At 35.5% G+C, this 20,680-nt stretch overlaps 1 protein-coding gene across 1 annotated transcript in view; it reads left to right on the forward strand.

The window, feature by feature from the left end:
* Positions 1 to 404: 404 nt before the first annotated feature.
* LOC132725676 (inosine-5'-monophosphate dehydrogenase 1-like) overlaps positions 405 to 20,680 on the forward strand; it is a gene marked incomplete at its 3' end in the record, with an annotated part of 47,261 nt that continues 26,985 nt past the window's right edge. The window contains 3 exon segments of the mRNA XM_060710851.1: positions 405 to 599; positions 16,778 to 16,914; positions 18,197 to 18,295. Coding sequence (XP_060566834.1) covers positions 420 to 599; positions 16,778 to 16,914; positions 18,197 to 18,295 — 416 coding nt within the window. The 5' untranslated portion in view covers positions 405 to 419.

The following is a 20,680-nucleotide window of genomic DNA, read 5'->3' on the forward strand; positions in this document are numbered from 1 at the left end:
CGCTGAGTATAAACAAACTTAAAAAAAACATGTTTATTTTCATCAGTGTTAGGAAGAAGATTGTTAAGATAGGTCCATTTAACATTTACATTTAAATCGTATGAATGCATTTATTGTAATCTACTCCAGCTGTAGCTAAAGTGTTTATAAACATTCACTGTATCCCGCAATGATTTTTGAACTGTAATTTCCTATACTGAGGCTGATGTGAATTAACCGTGTTTTTCTATGTTATTTTCCGTTCATTGCCGATGAATACTTCGTGTGTAATACTCTAACTTTTATATAAGCTATAACAGTGAAGTAAAGTAATTTTGATCCCCATCTAATGAATCGATCTTATTTGAAACGGCTCAATTTTTATACAGTTGTGTCAATATTTAGCACATTTTTCATACATACTTAACAGACGTGAATGCATGAATAATTTTGAATTTTATGAAAACCAGTTTAGATGTACCAATTTTCTAACTCCATATGTCGCAAAAGGGTATGCAATAAAACGTTTTCAAATTACACTATATATTCACATTAACTATACAAATGATGTGTTAAATGTTGACTACTTTTCACATGGGAACAACTTTATAAATAAAAATGTAAGTACATTATTTTCCTTACTATAAATTATTTACATGTGAATAGTCTCATTTCGTTTAATATAATAATAGATAATTGTAAAATTGTAGGATTATTATAAGATTAATTTAACTTGATCAGGAACTTGTATGTATGTATTTCTAGGCTTAATGAGGGTCCATCCGCCCTTTCTGGCACTAAAAGTACGGACCCTTCTGAATGTTCCAGTATTGAACGTAACGTAATGTCATTACGTTATTGCGGATCATATTTTATACAGTATATGTAAAGATTTTCTTGCAATTAAGGGAATTACTGACAGGAAGGGCGGCATATTAAAATCGCACCGTCCGTCTGTCTGTCCGTCTGTGCGTCCCCACTTCATTCGTGTCCGGACTGTATCTTTGTCACACAACGAGGGATTTTTAAATAGCTTGGCACATCAAGACGATGTGTCGCGTCCAAGAACCACGTCCATACCTCAAGGGTCAAGGCCACACAAATATTTTGAAGTTTCACATTATCAAAATTAGAGTTAATATTTACACAAATTTACGTCCGGACTGTAACTTTGTCATGCATCGAAGACTTTTAGAATGACTTGACATAAATGTCTTCCACATCAAGACAATGTGTCGCGTCCAAGAATCACACGCCTACCCCAAAGATCAAGGTCACACTACCATTTTGAAGTTCACTTTATCACAATTAGAGTTTATAGGTACACACATTCGTGTCCGGACTAAACTTCGTCATGCATCGAAGGATTAATAAAAAAAACTTGGCATAAATGTCTACCACATCAAGACGATATGTCGCGTCATAGACCCATGTCGGATTGTCCCTACCTTCAAGATCAAGGTCACACTTACAGTTTGAAGGTACTCATTCTCTCGAGAGGAGTTTGAAGATACACATTCATGTACGGACTGTAACTTTGTCATACAGGGAAGGATTTTAAAATAACTTGGCACAAATGTCTACCACATCAAGACGATGTGTCGCGACTAACGCTCATGTCCGTCTGTCTGTCCGTGCATCCCCACGTACACAACAATCTTGTCCAGACTATAACTTTGTCAAGCATTGAGGGATTTTGAAAGAACAAATCACATGACAATATTGTGTCACTTCTAAGAACCCCGTTCCTTCTTTAAAGGTCAAGGCCACAGTTATATTTTGAAGGTTCACGCTATCACAATTAGAGATTATAGGTACGAGAAAGCTAAGTCGTGGCCACGAGAAACTAAGTCGTGGCCACGAGATAGCTATGTCGTGGCCACGAGATACTATGTCGTGGCCACGAGTTACTAAGTCGTGGCCACGAGATAGCTATGTCACCTTTGTGCCACCGTATTTACCGCCTTATGCAAAGCATAGGTGTTTGGCGCGTTGATTGGTCACTACCCCCAGGCCCCCCTCACCCACTCTACAACCCTCCTACCTCTCAAAACCATGTAAAATTTATCATTTTTCATTTGAAACATGTTTTAATATTCGGTATATGCTTTTAATTCAATTACCTTCATTTCCCACAAAAAAAAGATTTAAAAAAAAAAAGATATGTATATAAATATATATCATTTTTTTGTCAGTTTTTTTGTTGTCATGCCTGCCGCAGTACAGGACAGTATAATTTTAAACGAATACTTACAGTACGCTGAAGACCTTAAAGATATACTACAGTATGCTCAAATTTGATATAAGAAAATATTGATATTTGCTGGAAGTCTTAAACTCTACACGATACAATACAAGTAATCTAAATTACAGCTAAGCAATTAAACGTTTTGGGTAGCTCTGATTTTTGTGGGCAGACCTGTAGCGGGAGGGGATACAAACAATATTTTACTTTAGGCCCGGTGTCGCATGTCCTGAGACCCATGGCAGCCATGGGGCTTGAGCCCCAATTTCTCCAGACTTTTTTTTTCAACTCACTTCACAGTATCGTCAGTTTTTTTTAATGTTTGGTCCATCAAGGCCATCTTTTTTCCATGTCAGATATTACACCGCTTCTCAAGGCAAGAGTGACACTGCGATATGACAGCGCTTCTATTAGTTACCATGGCAACGCTTCACAATATCTCCATGTCATCCAGTGTGGCATTATTCCGTGTTTCCCTCATTTGCGATATATATAAATCGATATCGAAGCCCGTTCTCCTTCATAGAAAACTGAATATTAGTCGACTTATTGTGCTGTGTATGATTTAGTTATCAACAGCTGATTGGAATAAATCCATTGATCAAAAACACTCAACGATGCTTTCAACTCAACGATGCTTTCATTAATTGGGCTACAGTAGATTACAAGTTAATTTTGAGGTAAGTTTGTCATAATTTTCATATTTTTGCTACTTTGACACATGACTGGCTGATTTACATTATTCAATATCGCTTACACGAGATTAACAGTATGATAGAAAAGAAAACGTACTTAAGTTATTATTCATCGTACTTAAAACAAAAATATTCGGCATTTACAATTTCAAATTTTTGCTTCTATGGAACAAGAAACAATTGCCAATACCATCCACGGAATAATATAAATCCTTGCGAAATGTTACAAATGAATTACATGTATACTAATTGACTTTAAAGATCATACATAACAAACATTTCATTGATCGATATTCCTATAATCTCATGCACATATCAAACGTTATATATACATCATTATGAGTTTATTGGTTTTAACTCGCTTATAAGCATATAATCACGGGGGAGAAACTGTTACATGAAGGATGGGGTTCTTGTGAAAACTTGTCAGGAGTTCTGGTGATAACTGTAACGGAGTTCGTCGGAAAACATGTATATATACTACAAAAACACTCGTAAAAATTGATAATTTAAGGTTTAAGGTGAGTTTAAGGTGCTAAATTAAACTTTAATGAATAAGCTTGCCTTGTATTATATGTGTCTAAAACTAATTCATATGTCATTTTTCGTCGCCTCTTGCTTAAAATCTGGTATTTTGCGTAAAATTTCAACATTATTTGCCAATTCGCACGTAATCATCGATATTCAGCAGTATCATAGCTTAAACCGCAAAACAAAAATGTCTCGATCTAATCTTACACGTTGTTCTCAATTACACATGTTTAAAGCTTAAGCAGACAAAATATACATTGTACCGAATAAGTTGTGCTTCCCTTATCTAAGGGCTGAGTAATTTGTATCATTTTATACCATAATAAACAAGTATATAAACACATATGTCTCCAAAAAGTACTATACATGATAAAAACTCAACTGCGGTTGGCTCTAAATACCGATCTCTCGAACAAATTTGCACGCCCCTCCTGGTTCGAGCGAACTAAGTTTGACTATATATTTTTGTTATCAATTACAGCAAAAGTAGTAGAGTTTCCTCCATTAAGATTACATAGTGAAATATCCATCAAACATCGACAGAAACATTTACGTTTTAATGTAAAAATATGAGAACCTACTTGGTATTACTTTCGTACATCTGGGTAAGTATTTTAAAGCAAATCATGCTCAATCAGTTTGAAGTAGAGTGATTCGAAAGATACACGTACGACATCCAATTTTTAACACTATGGAGAGTCCTGTAAGTCACGGGAATTGCTTAAGCGGATGTTCACTCCAGTGTTTATGTTCTCTGGCATGACGCTTGGCAAGAGTCAGTTCTCGATAAGACATCAGTTCTTTCCATGTATCATGGGGACAGTATCTACCCATTATTATCGGAATAGCATCACGAATGGGTCGTCCAAACAAGATGTGTGCCGGTGATGCCTTTGTTTCAGGATTTATGGAATTCCTGTAGATAAGCAGCGCCCTCTGAAACTTATCAACATCAAGTGAACCAGACGCAGTAACTTTACAGCCAACTCAGCCCTGCAATTTGCATTTGGGTTTAAGTAACCTTTGCGTTTTGCCTGCTGTAAACTGTGGACCTCCATCTGACGTCAATTCCTCTGGGATACCAAATGTAACAAATGTCGCACGTAGTCGCTTAACCAGTGATTTATGTACCATTGGCCAATTAGAATACCTGCGACAATGACGACATAGTCTTTACTATTACATGTGAAATAAACACTACAAATCATCTGAAAGGGGTATTCTAGAGGCTTTATCTCAGAAGGGGGCTGCATGGGGTTCGACTTTGCCATCCGATAACAATGGATACACTGATCTCTAACTTTTGTAATATCTATTGTGATGTCAGGCCAATAAACAAAGTCAATTGCCCTTGCACGCATTGCAGATACTCCTTGATGAGCAGCATGTAGTGAATCAAGAATAGGTTTGCGTAGCACAGGTGGAATCACAATTCGGTGCCCCATGAGGATTACACCGTCAACAGTACACAGGCTCGCAGCAAAGCGGTGAAATGGCCGAAGATCTACTGAAAGTTCCTTGCAATCATCTGGAAACCTTGTTTCAATTTGTCTGATGAGTTTTACAAATGTTGGGTCTGATAAAGTTAATTGCCTCACGAACCATATCCCATGTTACAACCGTGATGTTAGTATGCAAAGCAGTTGTTGCTGCAGCAATTGTGGACATATAATCAGCTATGTCTTCATCCTCTTCACACAGACATACCCTAGTAATGATATCATGAGTATTAGCTGTTATGTCAACCAGAGTATCAGGATCAGGGGATTCTCCTGGTAGGTGCATATTAACAGGTGGGCAGACTGGATGCCTTGAGGCTGCACCAAGGTTCTTTTTACCAGGTACATGAACTTTTGTGAATCTGTGATCTAGGGTTTTTTCCTTTAGGTTCAGGAGTCGCCTGTTGTCTATTTCTGTAATCGATCTATCATTCAGAATCTGGAGTAACGGCTTGTGGTCAGTGGCAACAATCAGATCTTTGCAGCCAAGGATGTAATAACGGGTCTGGTGAGGTGCATACACAACAGCAAAGTCCTCACCTTCAATAGGAGCATTGCCTGCTTTCAGCTGGGTGAGTATAAATCTACTACCAACTAGACACAGTTTCCATCCATCATTACAGCAGGCAGAACTTCTGCATAAGAAAGAAGCCAATGCCATGAACATGTAGCCAAGCAAGTCATACGTGCAGGGTCAAATAGTCGAACACCCTTCCTCATCTCCATATTTGAGTAATGATTTCAAAGCGCATTTTATCACGTACGTAAGTCAATGTTCTACAGCAATCCTTTTTTCAGGTCAGCAAGAATACTATAAAATGAAACATTGCACAAAAAACGGGTGTAAGAAATAATATCTCTTGAACTAAAATACACTCAAAACCAACATAATATATCCTCATTTTTGTGCAAAGGATGAGCGTACTACATTTCATAATGATTTACAACCTTATTGAATAATAAAAAAAAGCTAAAACGTGCAGTAATGTAGCGGCAGTAACAAAAGTTATTAAAAGAACTCTAGGACATCTTAAGTGTTATCTCAAGAACTCCAGCACATTTGAAAAATCGGGTATAAATTTTATCAGCCGGGGTTTTATGCTTGGGATTTTGCATAATTATTAGGTAATTATTTATTGCAAGGATGGAGACCAGAAATAAACATGCAAATATACGTGCGAATTGGCAAATAATGTGGAAATTTTACTCAAAACTATCAGATTTTAAGTAAGAGGCGACGAAAAGTAGCCTATAAATTAGTTTAATCATTGAAATTTAATTTAGCACCTAAACTGGCTTTTTAAAGATGAAAATTATCATTTTTGACGAGTGTTTTTGTAGTATATACAAAAGTTTTCCGTCGAACTCCGTTACAGTTATCACAAGAGCTCTGCATTGCCTATTAGTCGACTAGATCGTTTGTATGAATTAGCAGATCTATAAAGAAAAGCGATTGCCATCTTTATTCAGAATATTTATGTAATAACTAGAATTAACTCGAAATACAAGAACAACATGCGAGAGCTCGTTTAAATTAATATGTCCATGCATTTTCATGTTTATCGTATGAACTATAGTTGCAGAGCATATAACATTGTTGGACTTTCATTTACTGAAACATTTACTGTTGTCTTTCAGAGCGTTACTTGTGCGAATTTAGGTTGCATAACATACGATAATTAGATATGATTTCGTTCATTCCATAATTACCACACTACATTGTATATAGATTGCAGTCGGATATTTCCAGCAGAAATTTAAGGAGTTGTTTAATGCGTCGGATTAGTAGTCTATGCTAGGATTGCTGACCGCGTGGGTGGGCCAAGTCGTTGTTTCCTTGAGCAAGAAACTTTACATTTATTGCTTTGTACTGGTTGGATTCAGGAACGTATTCGAGAATGTTTCAATAACCTTATAATAGCTTCCAACACAATATTATCGTGTATAAACTATATTAGAAAGAAAGTGTTGTTAATGATTAATTTCGTCACACCAAAAATAATTGTACATGCAAACAGTCCTCCAGTCCCTCCAGGAACGCAATTACAACACAACTTTCCGCATTTTTTCAATTATTAAGTAGATATTATGCACAGTAATCAAAATAGTTTAAAGACAAACAGAAGGAAAACCAATTTTAAGTGTCAACAGAAAAATGGCGTGTGTGTGTGTGTTTTTGTTGTTTTTGTTTTTTTTGTTTTTTTTTTTTGTTTTTTTTTGTTTTTTTTTTTTTGTTTTTTTTTTTTTTTGGGGGGGGGGGGGGTTAGGGTGGTCTTTGTTGTTTTTATGATGGATAGAAACAACATGTAGGTTATAATGCTTTAAGAAGCTTTCTCTGAGTTGGTATACTGCGATTATATTAAATACAAGACATCAATTCGCAATCCATAACGGTATTATAACCTGATATTGTACACTGCACACGATGAATATAATATGCACTTGATATTTTTAGTACTACTATACATGCATATTGCTTGCATTACGTACTGATTCAGGCTAAGCGTTAATTAATGGTCAGGCTAAGCGTTAAGTAATGGAATCTGAAAATATGTATACATACATTAATAACACTTCTATAGCTAATAGCTTCTTCATTCATTATTCATTCATTTAGACTTCTATTTATTTATTTATTTATTTGTTTATTTATTTATTTATTTATTTATTTATTTATTTATTTATTTATTACGCGCTTGATATTTTGAATACAGCGCACTTATCATGTAAAATCGTTATAATAACGCGCTTGATATTTTGAGTACTGCGTGCAAAGTGTGCACACACAACTCATATAGCACGCTTGATATTTTGAATACTGCGTGCACACACAACTCATATAGCGCTCTTGATATTTTGAATACTACGTGCGCACACAACTCATATAGCGCGCTTGATATTTTGATTACTGCGTGCGCACACAACTCATATAGCGCTCTTGATATTTTGATTACTGCGTGCACACACAACTCATATAGCACGCTTGATATTTTGATTACTGCGTGCGCACACAACTCATATAGCGCTCTTGATATTTTGAATACTGCACACTTATAACAATATAAAACCGTTATAATAATGCGCTTGATATTTTGAGTATTACCTGCACACACAACTCCAATTACGCGCTTGATATTTTGAGTACTACAGGCACAACTTATATATAACACGCTTGGTATTTTGAGAAAGAAACGCGCAAAGCACATATAATTATGACTAATGCATATTTTGCGAATCGTACACGAACTCGCTCACTACATGCATTATAGTTATTAGTTTATTTAAGTCTCATCCATTACATGTACATATATTACAAATATGCATTCAATAAAACCTAAAATACTTTTCTTCGTAAACGAGAAGTTGAAAAAAATACTACAATTACCTGATTCTCCAGAGTGATTTTGACATAACGTCAATTTTTGTTGTTTTTTACTTAACGACTTAATTAGTTTTGTGATGACAACGTTAGCAAATTAATTCTGCAATCCATTTCCAGTTACTTTATGTTATAACATCCAATTACGTAATCGAATGACGTCTCGTTTCCATTACTTGATGGAATCTGTATTTTTTTTGCAATGGTATCAGTGATATCATGTATGTTAAAGTTATAGAAAAAAATTTGTCTCCTTCGCATTACACAATATTATTTTTATTTTTATGTGGATATTTTTTACGGTTTGTTTTGTGTAAATATATATATATTTCTCACAATATCTAAACGAAAGCGTACCTGTTTATATACTATGACATGACGTGAACAGATGAAAAACAAAAATGTTAAAAAGCGGCTTATCAAGTTCTGGAAGCCAGATCTAAAAACTTACTAGTTAATTGCACCAACGGCTCCCCACTCTCGTAGAATAAGAGGGACTTTGACTTAAGGATCTTTAACCCCATGGGAAAGACTCGTTCCTTGAAACAGTCAGATGGTATATGGGGGTAAAAAAGTTTTAAAAAGTCTGAGATTCGGATACAATAGCGCCACAACAAATTCAACGCCCTAGCCCAGAAGCGCGAGGACATGTGAAAGCTTATAAGGGCGGCACAATATAAATACTCGTGTACACTTATTAACGCTCAGATAATTAACCTTTATAGCATATTATATTTAATACTATATATTTGTTACTATATGTTTAAATCGAAACGTGCGTTGTATGTATGTATGTACTGTACGTACGTACGTACGTACGTACGTATGTATGTTACTTATCAAGCAATTTAAATTTTATGTAGGTTCTGATTATGTGGCGATTTGAGGCATTCGTTATGCTGTGGTTAAAGAACGGGTCATTGACATTTTTAAACAATCTTTGTGTAACCAAATTGCATTGAGCGGCTCTTTGTTTTTATATAAAGAGTTTAAAAGATCCCCCTTGTTTCAAACTTTATAGTTCACGATTTATACTCTATTTCGACACATTGTCCTATTGAAATGGATATAACTGTAAATCCGTGTACAAATTCATGTTCTTGTAAAATAAGTTGTTTTTATGATAAAATTGTATGGGTGATTGTTATAGATTTGCTATTTTATCAGAATTATGTAATATAGATAACATTGTAAGTAATATTGTATCGCCGGAAATCGGTGTTAATGATGGTGTATATCAAATATCAAATATTCTGTACGACAAAGCATTTAATATTTTTGGTAAGAAGTGTTCAATTGAAAAAATAAGAAACATGAAAATAAAAGAAAATATAAAAGTCCCTGGTTTAACAATGACTGCGAGGTGGCACGGCGGGAGTTTAGCATCCCTTTTTTCAGTAGACAATTAATGTATTTAGCAATGACGAAACAGGGAATAATTTTGGCTGAGGCTTGTTTAGCTCAAAAATAGAAAAAGCAATATCATCATTAAAGTGTGGGAAAAGTGGAGGTGTTGATAATTCAATAAAAGAGTGTAAAGATATAATTACACCAAACGCTTTGTAAATTGTTCAATTATATGTATATAAATTGTGTTTATCCTGAGACTTGGACAAAAAGGAATTATTGTTCCCGTGCCTAAAAGGGAAACTCTAAACGATGTAAATAACTATAGAGGCATTACTTTAACTAGTGTTTTTTTTTTCAAAAATATTTTCAATAATGTTAGATTATCGCCTACGTTGGTGGGCAGAAAATAATAATTTGCTGTCAGACTATCAATTTGGATTTCGTTAAGATAAAAGCACTATAGACTGTATTTTTGCTCTTAATTCAATTATAAATAAAGTAATAAAAAAATGAAAATAAAGCATTATATTGTGCATTTACCGATTTTCTTGGTGTTATTTATAGGAATGGTATGTGGTTAAAGTTAATAAAACACGGAGCGTCTTCTAGAATTGTAAATATGTTAAAAGTCATGTATGAAAATGTTAAAACATGTGTAAGAGTAAATGGCTCCTTAAGTGAATTTTTCGATTGTAACACAGGCGTTAAACAGGGAGAACCATTATCTCCTCTGTTGTTTATATTTTTTATTAATGATATGTATGACTTTTTATACGATGACAATATTGATTTTTTTCTCTATTGAAGATTTAAAACTATTTCTTTTATTGTTTGCTGATGATACTGTGTTGTTCTCATATACAAAAGAAGGATTACAAATTTAAATATTATTAGACAAACTACATTTATATTGTCAAAACTGGGGAATAACTGTTAACCACGACAAGTCAGTTGTAATGATATGTAAAAAGGGCAATATGCCTTCAAATGGTGTTTTTCTTTATGATAATAAAATTCTTAATATTGTTAAAGCTTATCTATGTATGTATGTATGTATGTATGTATGTATGTGTGTGTGTGCGTACGTGCGTGCGTGCGTGCGTGTCTGTCTGTCTGTCTGTCTGTCTGTCTGTCTGTCTATCTATCTATCTATCTATCTTTTATATTTCCATACTTCTTCTTTCACGTATACGTATATGTAATTTGTATGATGATCATTTGTAACTGGACAAATCAATAAAATGTATTGTTGTTGTTGTTATCCCCCGCCGATGGAATCGGGAGGGGGATATAGTTTTGGCGTTGTCCGTCCGTCCGTCTGTCCATCTATCCGTCCGTCCGAATTTCGTTTCCGGAGTAGTTCTCTGCAACTACTGGCTGGAATTCAACGAAACTTTATGGGAATCATCAATATCAAGAGGAGATGCGCATATCGTCGGCTTGTTCCGGTCCGACCCTTTAATTCAGAGTTCTGGCCCTTGATTAGTTATGTAGTATGCATATAGAGTAAAAATCGTTTCCGGAGTAGTTCTCTGCAACTATACTGGCTGGAATTCAACGAAACTTTATGGGAATCATCAATATCAAGAGGAGATGCGCATATCGTCGGCTTGTTCCGGTCAGACACTTTAACTCAGAGTTATGGCCCTTGATTAGTTTTGTAGTATGCATATAGAGTAAAAATCGTTTCCGTACTACTTCTCTGCAACTACTGGCTGGAATTCAACGAAACTTTATGGGAATCATCAATACCAAGAGGAGATGCGCATATCATCGGCTTGTTCCGGTCAGACACTTTAACTCAGAGTTATGGCCCTTGATTAGTTATGTAGTATGCATATGGAGTAAAAATCGTTTCCGTACTACTTCTCTGCAACTACTGGCTGGAATTCAACGAAACTTTATGAGAATCAATACCAAGAGGAGATGCGCATATCGTCGGCTTGTTCCGGTCAGACACTTTAACTCAGAGTTCTGGCCCTTGATTAGTTATGCAGTATGCCTATGGAGTAAAAATCGTTTCCGCCCTACTTCTCTGCAAATATTGGCTGGAATTCAACGAAACTTTATGGGAACCTTCAATACCAAGAGGAGATGCGCATATCGTCGGCTTGTTCGGGTCAGACACTTTAACTCAGAGTTATGGCCCTTGATTAGTTATGCAATATGCATATGGAGTAAAAATCGTTTCCGGAGTACTTCTCTGCAACTACTGGCTGGAATTCAACGAAACTTTATGGGAATCATCAATATCAAGAGGAGATGCGCATATCGTCGGCTTGTTCCGGTCAGACACTTTAACTCAGAGTTATGGCCCTTGATTAGTTATGCAGTATCCATATAGAAAAATATTTGTTTCCTCGCTACTTCTCTGCTACTTCTGGCTGGAATTCAATGAAACTTTATGGGATACTAAGAGGAGATGTGCATATAGTCGCCTTGTTCCTTTTAGATACTTATAACTCAGATTTATGGCCCTTGATTAGTTATGTAGTATGCATAAATCTCATTGGCATTTCCAGATTTTACTATTTAACACAAAGTTATGGCTCTGTTATTGCCCTGAATATTTATCAAGTTCAAAGAATATTACTGTTTATGCCATGATTAATATATAAATAAAGCCTTATGTCTTCAGTTGTTGTGTTAATAATAACCAGTACTCGGCGGGGGATATAAATTCAACGAATTTGCTTGTTGAATAATGTACTGTGTTACTAACACTTATCTCTTTAATAATTGAGGCAACAAATAAGGTTGCAAACAATCATATATACTAATTGAGTACAATATGTATTTGGCAGGGATTGTTTTGAACTTTGAAATGAAAACGAGAGTAACGTTTGAACCATTAATGATTGGCGTCCGCGCCGAAGCGCGGCGCCCTTATGGAATGAAATCAGATTTTGTGAAAGGGCGACAGCAACTTCTCGAGCCTTATAGTCGGTCATGATAAAAGCCGATCATTCCGATCGGTATGAGGGTGCTTGATTAAAAAAAAAGTCAATTAATAGCGAACTGGAGAATTTCGCAATGCATGAAATAACCTTTTCCGTCTCTTCGTTTTTCTTATTATCATTTTGTAGTACACAATGGGTTATTATGGTATGTTAAAATAGAATGATGAGTTGATGACCTAAACATTCCGAAAATCTATTTATAGAGGGATGTACTGCTATCGGTAATTCCCGGTCTCTCCCGGTCTATTTTGACCGGGATTGACTAGTGACCGGCGAATAGTACTACACGTTTATTGTCCGGTCTCTCCCGGTTTTGGAGTAGATGTTTGATATCGTTACGTACAGAACAGAACAGATATTTTACAGATAAATAAGCTTTTTCCAAAATGAATGTTTGTCACTTAGTTTGGTTACAATAATTAATAAACATAGATCAACTCTAAAATTTATTGATTATTATTATACATAAACATACAATTCGAAAAAACCCCAACAACAACAACAATAGCATGTTTCATTTTATCTATATGAGATAAAAACAATAAATATGTACAATGATTGAGAAAAAGGTACATTGTTATGGTATAAATATGACACTATCAACTTTGAAACATTTTATTTAATTTGTTATTCGTGTTTAGTAAAGATGCCCAGGAATTATTCAAAGTTACAAATCAGATTTTATGAATTATTTAATTGATTGATAATTTAAAAAAAATGATAAAGAAAAATACAAATGTACATGGTTTAAGAATAAGCAATATTGTATATTGAAAGATAAGCCATATTTTACTGACTTTTTCCAGTTAAGTTTTGACTTATAATCGTCGGTCAATATGACAATTGAATTCTTAAAATTTATTTTACAAATTTAATAAAAAAAGAGTAGTAAACGTGAAAACTCAGTATTAAAATAGCACATAAAACACGAAAAAAGAGAAGAAAACAATATTCATAAAATCTGTATTTTTTATATTAAAATAGATATTACAATTATTGTATAATAAACAATTATGCTCGACATGATCAACATGGTAATATAACCAGTGTCATATTACAGAACAGATACCTTAATTAAGAGGGGGTCTTCGCTAATAGCGATAACATAATAAGAGACAATTCCACAAGTGTGGTGTTGATCATGCGTTACACATATGGATTATAAATGATTTTATACATGTATACATGTATATCCGTTGCTATTAATAATCACGATCATAAAGAAATAACAAGTTATATTCTAATCTCTAGCATGACAATCAAAGTTCATAATGAACAATGTCTTTCGTCCGTTCATTCTGGTAAAAAACCAATTAACCATTGAAAAGTTCATAAGAATATCTTGTCATCATATGTCTACTAGTTCATCTTCACTTTCTGCATTTCTTGCTTGGACGCCCTTTGATGCTTTGCATCAATGCTTTTCTTGTTTATATTGGAACAATATGTGGTGCAGATCCACGAAGGTACAATGTACTTGTTTACATTTTATGACGAAACAAGTTTCGGTTTATGCTACGCTGAAAACAAGCGACATTATGTGATAAAATGCACAGACACTTGGGGTTTGGAGCTCAAAACGCCTTTAAAATCCAAATAAAATGCATATTTGTCAATCCCAGCACATGTACTGATCATATATATCAAAAAAACTTAATATAAGCCGTTTTGAAAAAATTTCATATTTCAACATCTATGTTGAAATATGAAATTTTTTCAAAACGGCTTATATTAAGTTTTTTTGATATATATGATCAGTACATGTGCTGGGATTGACAAATATGCATTTTATTTGGATTTTAAAGGCGTTTTGAGCTCCAAACCCCAAGTGTCTGTGATAAAATGATGATATATATTATATCAGGGTCTTTCAAATAGAAAGACCCTGATTATATGGAATGCTTTTTCACATGTCATGACAACATGCCAGTTTTGTAATTTATGCTAAAATGTACCTTTTTGAACTTTGCTTTGATGTGTATAATTTGTAATAAAATATACAGGCATGTCGATTATTACATATTAAAGAATAAATGTTAACGCAGATACGTTTTCACTGTGTGTGAATTATCACGGATATACCGTATATTTATGGTTCTCCACTTGAATGAATGACAGAATATATACCAGTAAACATAGCAAAGAAATTTAGTAACTGGATCAATGAGTTTATTCAGACAAGAAGCCAGCCCGTGCAGAATTAAAATGTACCTTATGACACTCAGTAAAAAATCAGTTTAGGTTATAACTTGTATAATTAGGAAACTCGATCCGTCACCCTAGACACAACAATGTTTTGGTGTGTTAGTAAACATCTTGGCGCCTTCTCGGTTTAATACGATATATCAGTATTAGTTTTAAAGATAACTGTACATGAAATTATATAATAAAATTTATCAGTCAATATTTATCTATTAAAATGTTATATCTATCTTCCATTAATGTCAAACCCCTTGGGGGACGTAGAAATGTCTGAGCGTCAAAAATCGCGAGAAAGTTAAAAAGAGTTGGCTGAGACATGTTTGATGAAAGCTATGGTAGCACTGAACTGCTCTGGGCTACTAGTAGGGCAATTGCAGGGGGTAGGTGGTTCCAGTGGTATACCGACTCCTAGGAAAGAATGAGAATTTATAATAGTCTGAAGTGGCTGAGAATAACCTATAACATAAGGAATGGCCATGGCGTGATATTCTGGACAGAGGTGTCAAATATTCTTCTATAGGGATAGCATCCAGACCATGGTGAATCTTATAGAGAAGGGATAACCTAGCATCCATACGTCTGAGTTCCAGTTTTCGAAGGTTAAGGGGGTGAAGCATGTCCGTGACGCTAAAGGTCTGACCATAGTCTAGCTTAATCCATGCTCTTTGCTGCTCTTCTTTGGACATTTTTCGATTTGATCTATTAGAGTTTTTGGTGTGGGGAGAACCATACTTCGGACCCATATTCAAGCTGGGGTCTGACTGACATCTGGTAAGCGATGGACTTAATGGATTGGGATTTAACCTGTATGTTTCTGCGAAGGAATCCTTGGGTTTGGTTTGCTTTCTTGGATGTCCTGTCTATATGGGCATCCCATGTGAGGTTTTCTGATATATCCACGCCTAGGTATTTAGCTGAGGTAACCGATTCAAATTGGACTCCATGAAAGTAGTATTGTGTTGGAATAGGATGTTTCCTTTTTTGTGACGTGGATAACTTGATACTTGGAGGGGGTTAAATTCCATATCCCACTCCAACTCCCACTTTTCTAACCGATTAAGGTCATTTTGGAGGGTGGCTGATTGGTTTGCAGACATCAGAGCAATGCATATATATAGTCGTATCGTCTGCAAACAAGCGGACTTGGGAATTTATGTTATGTGGGAGGTCATTTATATAGGCAAGAAACGGGGAGGGGGCCTAGAACAGAGCCTTGGGGACACCTGAGGATACTGCATGGGATGGGATTTGAGCAGCTGCCATTCAGCACAACAGACTGCTGCCTGTTATCAAAAAACTTTTGACCCATTTTAAAGTTTGACCTCTGATTCCATAGTCATGTTATTTTCAGCAGTACTTTCTCATGGCTGAAAGCCTTACTGAAATCTAAAAGAATCAGATCTACTTGTTTTTTCTCATATACTGACGTGGCCAGGTCATTTATCAACATTACAAGTTGCGTAACACATGAGCTTTTTTCCATGAAACCATGTTGGAGGTGGTAGAGGATGTTATGGTTGGTGAAGTGTATAACAATGGAGGAGGAAACTATGTGTCCCATAACCTTACACAGAACACACGTTAAGGAAATTGGCCTATGATTTGCAGGGACTACCTGTCGCCTTTCTTGAAGATTGGGGCTACATAGTCAGATTTCCATTGGGATGGCAACTAGCCTTCATCATTGGACTTTCGGAAGATAACCTCTTGGATTGGAGAGAGCTCTTTGGAAAGTGTGTTGAGAACAATTGGTTTAATTTTATCTTGACTACAGGCCTTATGATGTTTTATGTTATTGAGAACTTTCTCAGAATACATATATTTTTTGTATGTTGAAAAAAGTTGTCATAATGTTACATCAAGCAATGCATGTCAAAAGGAAGAAAACGGACTTAAGTCTTAATATATTTAAATGTGTATTTGTGATATGTTTTCAGAGCCTTGCTGAATGTCGGACAGCAAGCATCCTAGTGAAACTTCAACTCCTGTGGGGACAAGTACAGCGTGTTTTTAGATCAGTTGGGAAACGGTGTGCCGACAGGCTCCAACATATGGGCTCAGCTTGTAACAATAAGTTAGTAGAACTTGATATGTTTTCTTTCCATCTTATATATAGATTGATCATTCACGCGGTGCTCAGTAGATACCGTTACCCATGTGCTTAAGCTTCTAGCCATACTCCATTAATTAATAAATTATATTTATCTGTTCAAAAGTATACATGTATCTGAGCAAAAAAAAAAGTTGCCTCTATAATTGTTCAAATTATTTGCATATCTATGCCACTAGAATACAATTCATTCTCAACTGGAAAAAATCTGATTTATGTTCAATGTACATATACTGAATGTACTATCTAAACTGCAATCCAGCCGATTGTAAAAAATGGACACTCCGTATTATATATCATGCTATAAAATAAGATATGCATATGCCGAATATCCATTTCAAGTGGTTAGTTAACAGCTGCTATACATCGTATGTTGTGATCAGCTTTATCGTATGAAATAACGGCAGTTCAACATTACAGTGTCTTAAATGGCGTCTCTCAAACAGTCTTTTTAAAGGCGCCAACTATATTTTCGTCGTATTTACTGTAGCATCCCTCTCTATGACTGTACTGTAGAGAGGCCGTAATCCACAAAGAAAGTTACATACATGTATCTCCCTCCATAAAATAAGGAGCTCGGGACACATCATGCCTACACCTATACATGCTAATATATAGGTAAATCCCAGCCCAGACATACTACTACAAGTTCTCATTCTTTCCAACAATAATCTTCTACTCTATAGAACACCCATCATTGTCCTATTGCCTTCATTTGGCATGTTCAATGCGGCCACTTTGAGCACTATTAAACAGATATCCAGATTGCTTAATATACTTTAAAAAAAATTGACACCACCTTTTTCAAATGTACGTTATAGTTTGGTTCTTTTACCTTTCTTCGGATTGACGCGAGGGCTGTTTTCTTCCTGGGGTTAAAAGGAATGTACTGTACATAGATCTAAAAAGGGCTTTTCAAATGTCTTTTTAAAAAAAATCCCGATCTCTGCTGGTGCTTGAATCGTACGCGGAAATTTATCATAAGCTCCGATACATGTTGTTTATTCGGATTGAAAATTCGTTGTAACATTTCAAATTTTTATCTTTTAAAGAAAATTATAAGTTGCGTTAATATTTAGTGGTATGTAGCCTTAAATGTGTACCGGATGCGGAAAAATTGAGATTATCAGAACGAGGCTATTTCCGCCATTGCCAAAACAAATGCATGTGTGATTCATCAGTGATCATAATTTGTGTCACAGCTAGATTTCTAATTAGTTAATGACTGTATGTTAACGAATTTCAGTATGGCAGACTATCTTATTACTGGCGGAACAGGGTACGTACCAGATGATGGTCTAACAGGTGCCCAGTTGTTCTCACACGGTGATGGATTCACGTACAAGTGAGTAGCTTAACTCACAGGGGGAAGACGCTGTGATCTGACATTAGCCCGGCCCCCTCCCCCCAATGGCCCTGCTACAACCCATAAAAAATATCAATGGAAGTTGATTTGCACAATAAAAATACATAAAAACAATATTCTGACACGTTTCGACGATTTTCATTATATTCCTATACTATAAGTTATAACAAGGGTACCGTCTTCTATGCGCTTTGATACTGCCCAAGTTCATATCTAGCGTCGAAACTCAGCCAAACTCAATATAATTTTATAAACATGGTCTCGATCAATGCAGCATTGATAAATGTATGTAATAACAACAGTCAACTTTGGAAATGTTGGCAACTTATTTTGATACAACTCCCGAAATTGCCGGTGACTTGAAATCTGACAAGATCTGATTCACGTAAACATTGAAATGTTTACGACTGAATTGCATCAGAAACGCTAAAATGCGTAGAAAATTTAATTGCATCTGCTAAAACAAAATATTCAATAAACCTTACCACAAAAATACACTCGGAATCTATTTCCTATCGTGGCGTAACGATCAAAGTCTAATCCGATCTTCCCGTCTTTTCTCATGCCTCCATTACACAAACTTGACCCGGAAAAGGTAATGCACAACTCTGTATGGTTCTCGTCCTCGCTTATACGACGGCGTCCGATTCGGTACCAGTACTTTGTAAACATAAACACGTGTTAATATAGCGCCAATTTCGAAAGTTTGTCTAGAACTGTTTTTGCACATTTTCTGTCGATATAGTACAGAAATCACAAAATGTCAATAGTTTCCTGGTAAACACATTAATAAAACACTGTATTTGTACACTGGAGCTGCCAATATTTTAAACACGTGATTATGTTTACAAAGTACTGGTACCGAATCGGACGCCGTCGTATAAGCGAGGACGAGAACCATATAGAGTTGTGCATTACCTTTTCCGGGTCAAGTTTGTGTAATGAAGGCATGAGAAAAGACGGGAAGATCGGATTAGACTTTGATCGTTATGCCACGATAGGAAATAGATTCGGAGTGTATTTTTGTGGTAAGGTTTATTGAATATTTTGTTTTAGCAGATGCAATTAAATTTTCTATGCATTTTAGCGTTTCTGATGCAATTCAGTCGTAAACATTTCAATGTTTACGTGAATCAGATCTTGTCAGATTTCAAGTCACCGGCAATTTCGGGAGTTGTATCAAAATAAGTTGCCAACATTTCCAAAATTGACTGTTGTTATTACATACATTTATCAATGCTGCGTTGATCGAGACCATGTTTTTAAAATTATATTGAGTTTGGCTGAGTTTCGACGCTAGATATGAACTTGGGCAGTATCAAAGCGCTGGAAGCGCATAGAAGACGGTACCCTTGTTATAACTTACAGTATAGGGATATAATGAAAATCGTCGAAACGTGTCAGAATATTGTTTTTATGAATTTTTATTGTGCAAATCAACTTCCATTGATATTTTTTATGGGTTGTAGCAGGGCCTTTGGGGGGAGGGGGCCGGGCTAATGTCAGATCACAGCGTCTTCCCCCTGTGACTTAACTTAAGCTTAAGCCTTAAGGTCTTCAGCGTACCATTTTTTATACTATGGCATGACGTGAACGCTGAAGACAGACCCGTAGGGAAAGTCCACAAATAATTGTGCCAGAAATCTGACACGCTCGTATTCATTCTTCGGACATGCCGTGAAGTAAAGTCATGGAGTTGAATAGACTGTGGTAAAGTGAAACATATCTTGATAAAACCACAGTGGATTCTGTCATTTTTTCCTTTCCCACTATACTGGTTGGGGAGATAACTTCAGCTGGTTGATAAACTCGGCTTTTTATAATTTAATCAACTTATCGGCTTTTTTAATGTAATCAAGCTGACAATCTCGTACAAACGCTGGAATTCGACAATATCTGGAAATTTTGTCAAGTTTGGTAAGATATTTAAAAAATAGCACAGACAGTTACCCGTTTGTTTAAAAAACATGCCTATAAATAGTACGGGAAATCCGATTACTGTACGCATGCGCAGTAGATGCTCATTTTGAGGCCCGTACAGGGTTACTTTTATATTTTGACCGACTACCGGTAAAGCAGACGATGTTCACGGATACATTTTGTACATGAATTCAGACTCAATTTTGTCTTGCAAACTCAGAAAAAGTCCTATTGCACAAATAATCACAAATGTAATCTTTTCGTGCAATGGATTGACAAACTGATGTTAAATGCTCCTTTATATGTTTTGTGTAGGTTGAATACCACTAAATTAATTTCTTCTTCACTCTGTTAAATTACGAAGTTACCCAAGCCAAAATACATTTGAATCACTAATTCTAAAAATACATATTTCGTATGTTAATAAATGAAAATGCATGTATT

This window comes from Ruditapes philippinarum, unplaced genomic scaffold (assembly GCF_026571515.1).
Source record: "Ruditapes philippinarum isolate M1 unplaced genomic scaffold, ASM2657151v2 ctg3452_1_1_1_1, whole genome shotgun sequence".
NCBI lineage: Eukaryota > Metazoa > Mollusca > Bivalvia > Venerida > Veneridae > Ruditapes > Ruditapes philippinarum.